The 7,500-nt window shown below is 42.3% G+C and overlaps 1 protein-coding gene across 1 annotated transcript in view; it reads left to right on the top strand.

Annotated features, from left to right (window-relative positions):
* The window catches only part of fyco1b (FYVE and coiled-coil domain autophagy adaptor 1b), a 56,128-nt gene extending 49,047 nt beyond the window's left edge, over positions 1–7,081 (top strand). The window contains exons 25-26 of the mRNA XM_063192940.1: positions 4,413–4,522; positions 4,755–7,081. Of these exons, the coding sequence (XP_063049010.1) occupies positions 4,413–4,522; positions 4,755–4,830 (186 nt within the window). The 3' untranslated portion in view covers positions 4,831–7,081. The remainder of the gene's footprint in view (positions 1–4,412; positions 4,523–4,754) is intronic.
* Positions 7,082–7,500: the final 419 nt, after the last annotated feature.

The raw sequence follows: 7,500 nt of genomic DNA on the forward strand, positions 1-7,500 counted from the left end.
TACCATCAGTGCACGAGCCATTTAAATAGTGAAGTGGCATATCGCAACAGCACATGCGGATTAGACAAATTATATGCAACAAAGTCGCCAACAAAGCGTGAATTTAACGTTTAATACGCATATACCAACGTTGTGTGAATACGGGGAAAGGATAGCCTAATTGGAAAGCCACTGTCCTTTCCATATGTAGTAGAAGACCGCTTCGGTTTCGTTTTACCTCATGGGGAAAACATAATTTCCATGCACTGCATTTGTTGAGACTACTAAGCATAAAGTTAGCGATCAAACTAAAAATATTGGTTGTTGTCATTACAGCATTTAATAGGCTACTATGGCTGTTGTTTAAAATAGCCATTGGATTGCCAACCGTCCCTTGTATTAAGAAACAAAAGTATGGTTCCATGAGCTGACATGGGACTCAATATCGTTAAAATTGCATCTAAGAATTTTTTCCCGTTTTTATTCGTTTGCGTAATTGTAGCCAATGTAGTTTTTCTGTGCGTTCCAGGACCTCTGTCCAACTCATCATCGCTGTGATGTCATGTTTGTTTTGAGTTCTGGTACCTTGTGATTTACAAATTAAGCACTGCGCGCAACGTTGCATGCAGCAGCCTGCCAGACCTTCATTACGCAGGCCTACATATACTTAGATAGATAGGCCTAGCTTTATTGACCCATCAAGGGGAAATTCGCCATGAGCAGCGCCGTGGGAAGTAGTTTTTATCAGGGGGTGCAGTAGGGAAAGACGGGGGGTCTTCACGCTAGAATTCTTACTGGCCGGACAAGTGGCCGGCTGTATTGCAGAATACCGGACATTTGAAATATCTAACGGACCTTTCCACATATAGCCAAACACACACTCCCTAATGGGTCAAAGTGTAGTAAATTGGTCTTTTCTGCCAGCAAAACTTAAATTTCACTAACATTTGGCCAGTTGTCTGGTGTTAATTTAGAGTCCTGCTTGTGCGCACGGGCCGGGGAGTAAACGCGCGCTTTCTTTCACACACTCGAGAGCTCGAACTGAAAGAGAGAAAAAAAACAGCCAGCCAACGTGCTGTGCGCAGATCCCTAAATTATCAACTCAAACAGTGTGTTTTATCAGCAAACCCGAAGAGCATTTCCCTTCTCAAATTGGGTAACGAGGTGATGCCTGTAATAGTAGGCCTACAGTAATGGTATCGACGCTACTGAAATTTGAACTATATTGCGTTGTGTTCCTGCGCTCTCGAAAGTAATGACATGTTCCGTACGATGCTCTATGGGCTACACGTTTTGGCCGGTGATGAAAACAGCTATAAAGCCCTGCATGCACTTTCACTGGGACTTCTCGCGAGTCCATCGTTCTCTGGAATGTTTAACTTCACCCTCTGTAGCCTACTTGGAGATCCACCACCATTTTTCAGCAGAGGTAAAAGTGAAAGTGATTCGATGCGGCGATGCTGCGCATGCCATTGAGTCCCCAACCGTTAGGCTTGACTTCGCAACTGGGCATGAAACGGTTTTGCAAATGCAATGCCCTTTGTTGTGTTCACTGATATATTGGTAAAAAATAGCCTACAAAAAAACAGAATCGTTCCTCGACAGCACAGCAGCCAGTGTGAGTCAAGGGATTATAAGCATAACGTGATTGGGGACAACGACGGTGGGGACGAGAGCGCAAGCAATATTGCGTGCTGTTTATGACAGTTCAGTATGAAGTTCAGTTACATAGGCTATTCACAAATATTTTCAGCTTTGTTCAGTTTCATATTAGGCCTACTGGTGTTTTGTAACTTTAAATAGGCCTATTTAAAATGGGCTAATATTATTTACTGACTAATTGCTGTCATCGGACATGTTGTCCGGGAACATTTTATTTTGCCGGTCATTCATTCATGCAAACGGCCAATGTCCGGCCACAGCCGGCTAACGTGAACCCTGGGGGGGTCCTCCCCCCGAAAATTTAGTATTCCTTAGATGCAATTTCTTGCATTTTAACGCATTTTTAGCGTCCTGTGTTCCGTTTCAGCTCACAGGAGGGGGTGCAGCCGCAGTAGTTCCCACGGCTATGGCCATGATTCACGGTAAACAGCAGAACTGATTAATTTTTTTTTTTTTCACTGGGCGGAAAAGATTGAGCCCGCGGACCGAACCGACCCGAGCCATATGCTTATATTTTCGACCCGAACCCGGCCCAAACCCAAGGGGCCCGTCGGGTTTGTCGGGCTGACCCGACCCGTTGAGAACTCTACCTGGAACAGGCCTAGGTACATACACACACACACACACACACACACACACACACACACACACACACACACACACACTCACACACACAGCACCGATATACTCCTGGAACAGGCCAAGGTACACACACACACACACACACACACACACACACACACACACACACACACACACGCACGCACGCACACACAAAGATTTAAACATATGGACTCGTGCAAGCAAGCACATGTACAGTACATGCACATTTAACTGTACACACACACACACACACACACACACACACACACACACACACACACACACACACACACACACACACACACACACACACACACACACACACACAAACAAAACTATATATCTTTGTTATCTGTCATATATGTTGATATATTCAGGAAATGTCAACAGACATGATTAGGTTATTGTTGCCATTTCTATGCAAAGTACATATTAAGTGAAATGCACATGTATGTTGCCATGTATGTATAACCTCCACCAAGGATGTTATGGTTTTACACACACTAATGGATATTCCGGTTTTAGAACTGCATTACCCAATAAGCCATGCTCAATAAGCTTAATAGTTCAATAAACAATTTTGTTTGTCAGGTTGACAGTATTGTTGGTATTGTCTCGATGTGCTTGAAGATGGGTTTTTTTATTAGTAATTTGACATGAAAAGGGATGAGGATGGGGTGTTTGGGTTGTCTTGCTACTGACTGACAGCGAATATTCAGCACTTTATGTTGTTTAGTAGGTAACAGAATTGCTACTATGTAACACAGTGTTTGCACATAGCGGAGTATTTTGATAAACAGACACTAATCTTCCCTCTCCTTCCCAAAATCACTTCGTTCATACCATGGGTGAATCGGTATGAATATGCAGTCGAGAGCTGTCATAAACACAGTCAGCCTGCGCAGCAGTGTTCAGGGGAAGGGAAAGCCATTCAAGTCTCTGTTTATCTCTATTTACATGCAAACACAAAACCTGACGTTTTTTCAGAGGAAATAGCTGTTTGTGTAGAAATAATATACTGATGTGATTTTTTTTTCATATTTCATTCCATGGCAACATTGTCAGACAATGGTCGAAACGTAATCCTGTCATGGAATAAAGTGTATATTTTAAAGAATTTTAAGTGGGGTGTTTTTAAAAGATACCTGTATACGTGTAAACAGGGTATGAAGGCTACCAACTACCTGAAAAAACATGTCTGTTAGAAAGCCATCAGAGAGTGCGTATTCTAATAACATGGTTAAGTGATAAACATGGTTAAGTGGTAAAGTAAGTGATAAAGCTGCTAATAGATGGCCCAGAAGTGTCATTTAGATAAATAAAAAAAAAATTCCAGGCTCTTCTATTAGATGATTTATCACAACCACAAGCTTAACTTAACCTGGTTTACTACTGAGCCAGGTTCTTGGAATACTCTCCAGCTCGACCATCATCACTACCAGGGCTCTAAATTAACACCCGCTAACTTGCCACATGTTGGTCTAATTTCAGTTTGGCTAGTAAAATCTTGAATTTTCATTTTCAATTTCAATCTCCACCAGTTTTGGCTTGTAGAAAACAAACCTTACTAGTCACGCATTAGTGCAGTCTTTCTCAAAGTGGGGCTGAAGTCCCCCTAGGGGGGTGCGGAGGTATTGGAGGGGGGGCGCCTGAAGTCAGAAGGTTTTTCTTTTTTAATACCTTTCTGCTTTGCCATTAAGTCAACACATTCACTTTACAATCACAATATATTCATTAATTTATTCACTAATATTTAGAGAGCATCATAGGCCAAATATGTGTATATTAGGCTCTAATTAGGCTTTGTTTTTTCGTAAACATTTTGCTTGAGGGGGGCGCAGACAGACACCCTTCCTCTGAAGGGGGTAATGGCACGAAAAGTTTGAGAAACACTGCATTAGTGAGTGTGTGTTAATTTACAGCCCTGGTATTCATAACTGATAATAAAGTCATTTGTTGGCCCAGCCGTGGCTCTAAGGGCTACCCGGACCCGGGTTCGATTCCGGCCAGGGTCATTTTGTCGATCCTTCTCCGTCTCTCCCAACTCGCTTCGTCTCTCTCCTCCATCGTCTTATCGCGAAAAATAATAAAAGGCTTAATAAACAAAATTTAAAAAAATAAATAAATAATAAAGTCATATGTTGAACTTGTTTTGGACGTGTTACCAGGTGATGATCCCGCTGACGAGATGCAACTCCCACAAGGAGACCATCCAGGGCCAGCTGAAGGTGCGGCACGCTGGAGAATACTCCCTCATCTTCGACAACTCCTTCTCCAGGTAACCACAACTTACTAGTATACACTTTAATATTAGTTAGAGCTACACACACACAGACACACACACACACACACACACACATGCAGGCAGAAATGTACACACACACACACACACACACACACACACACACACACACACATGCACGCACGCACGCATACACACAGAGCTTTATTCTTTTTTTCTATCTTTCACAGACTCATAAACATGTTTTGTTTGTGTTCTTGTGTCGCAGGTTCATCTCAAAGAAAGTGCTTTACCGTCTTTCAGTGGAGGAGCCAGTTATCTACGATGGCAGTGACTGTCCTTAAACACACACACACACACACACACACACACACACACACACACACACACACACACACACACACACACACACACACACACACACACACACACACACACACATAAACACACACACTCCAGCTTCGGACATGTCTGCCTGTGTGTGTGTAGTAGTGGCGACATGGACAGATGGGCCGGTTTGAGCCGGCTTGGGCCCCAGGTGTGCACCTGTGTTGCACCTGTCTGGACCAGGATGTGCTGTCCGCTGCAGTGTGCTCGGTAGAGAGCAGAGGACTCGGTATTGCCAGATGGAGATGTCAAACTATCCTACTAAAACTTCAAAATTATCGTTTTTGGGGGAAAATGATCGTACACAAACCAAGTGGTTGTTTCAATGCAACTAAATGAACTGAATGAAAACTGAATGAAATTATTGTACATCATGTGTTTATCGTACAGAGGACAAAATTATGGTACAAATGCGACAATTATCACACATCTGGCAACACTGAGAGGGCTGCTAGTGAAGTAGGTTCCTCTGCATGGAAGGCAGCAGTGGAGAGTTGTGAGTGTGTAACCTGCGTAATCTCCCAGTCTAGAACCCAAAGACTAGAGCAGGGGTGGGGAACCTATGTCTCGAGGGCCATTGACGGCCCTTGAGGGCGTTATATTGGGCCCCCGATATAATTTTAATGCCATGCAGCTTCACATGAAATATGACATATTTTGTAAAGGAATCTTAAAAATTACATTTGATATACAATTAAGGTATATTTCAGGGGACCTAGGGAAGGCAGGGTCTGTTTTAAAGGTGGTTGCCTTCAATATAGGTCTTAAAGGGACACTGTGCAGGAAATGGTCAAAAAGAGTACTGCAACTATGCTGCGAATTGAAAATGAGCTGCCTATTGCCAAATTTGGTCTTTTCATGAAAGTTTATGAAGTAATAAACTAATATTTTCTAGTATGGTCCAAGTACAGTCATTTTTGCAGCTAAAAATGGCTATTTTTGGAAATTCAAAATGGCGGACCATTTAGAAGATACCCCTTTTCATGTATGAAAAATGCAATTTTTTCAGTCATAATGAATACTTAGAATTTGATGGTGGTGGAAAGTATTCATGAAAAAGGTAACATTAGTGAATGGGCAGCATGAATTCTGGAAATAAACAACTAAAAATCTCACACAGTGTCCCTTTAAATGCAGGGAGAAATCCTGGTTTGTGTTCATAGTACGGCCCTCGGAAGACTTTTACAGGCTTTTCTTGGAAAAACGTATGGCCCCTCGAATGATAAAGGTTTCCCATCCCTGGACTAGAGCATTAACCCAAAGCCACCCATGCAATCGGCACTTGGGGGAAAATATGGAGTCTTGTTACATTATTATTATTATTATCATGATTGTTTATGTTGTTCTTGGTTTTATGGCAACCATAATTTCCCAACTGTCAACTGTGGCTAATACATTGATTTAGGAGATCCGAACTGCTCTGTGCACAGTTGATAGAGGCCTTAAATTAATGTGCTACAAAATCATTTTTGTGGTTCATCAAATTAACTGGGACAAACATACAGTACCGTGCAATCGTCATCAAACCTCTCTGGCTGTCAGTCTGGCTATCGCCAGCCTAAATCACGAGAGAAATTTAGTCTGAGGGCGGCCTATTCATTTTCTTGTTTGGGGGGTATGGGATTAGAATTGCCCATGGCCAATCAGTGGGCACTGCAAATCTCTATCATTTTGAGTAATCAGTCATATCAATTGTATGCGACGACGCTGTTCTTGTATCAAAATGAACTTTCGATCTAGACTATAAAGAAACACTGACTAACGTTTTATTGAAAGTTTCGCATCTCCTGATGCTATGTAGGATCCTCCTAGTGATGCAACACAATGTACAGTAAATATCGTTTCTGATCTACGGAAAAATCAGTAACTCCACCCACTTTGTAGGACCCCAGTCATCCAGTAGCAAACCAAGGGAGGCGGGTCAACCATGCCGTTTTGGGAAACGCTAATGGTTATGCTCTTGGTCAGACCAAGTCTCGAAGAGATTTGGAAGTCGATGATAATCAAGCTTGTCTTGACCTCCCTCCCCAATGCAGTGAGTGGATTCCCAAAGTCACGTTCAGATTTCAGCCATGGTTTCCCATGATGTCGAGCATGATGTCGAGCATGCAAGGCATCAGAGGAATTCCCAGCAGCTATCTGGCTAAACACTCAAGCGCTATTATCTTTCTGCTTGTGTCTGTTGTTTACCTATTTATTATACATTGCTTGGGCTCTGTGTCTGTTGTTTACCTATTTATTATACATTGCTTGGGCTCTGTTTTTGCCTAACTAAATTGTGGCTCCATTGTGTTGCGTGGAATTCGCTGCCTCTATCAAAAAGTTTAAAAAGTTTAACTTTTGACAGATCATGCAGTGATCTCTTTATGGACCTTAATTATCTCTGTGGCATGGACAGCCATCAGACTCACCAGCCCGACAATAATACTTTGATGGACACAAGCATCTGACTGAGGCGTAAGAAAGTTTGGATTCTTTTTTCAATTAGACTCCATTCCACCTCTGTCAGGTGACCAAGGACAGACACTTGTTGTTGCTATTGCTGTTACTTTTTGATACAATTTGGTTGCAGAATGTGGTACAAGAATGTGGTACAAGAATGTGGCCAGTCATTCACAATTTTGGTT

The sequence above is a fragment of the Engraulis encrasicolus genome, unplaced genomic scaffold (genome assembly GCF_034702125.1).
Source record: "Engraulis encrasicolus isolate BLACKSEA-1 unplaced genomic scaffold, IST_EnEncr_1.0 scaffold_27_np1212, whole genome shotgun sequence".
Taxonomy (NCBI): domain Eukaryota; kingdom Metazoa; phylum Chordata; class Actinopteri; order Clupeiformes; family Engraulidae; genus Engraulis; species Engraulis encrasicolus.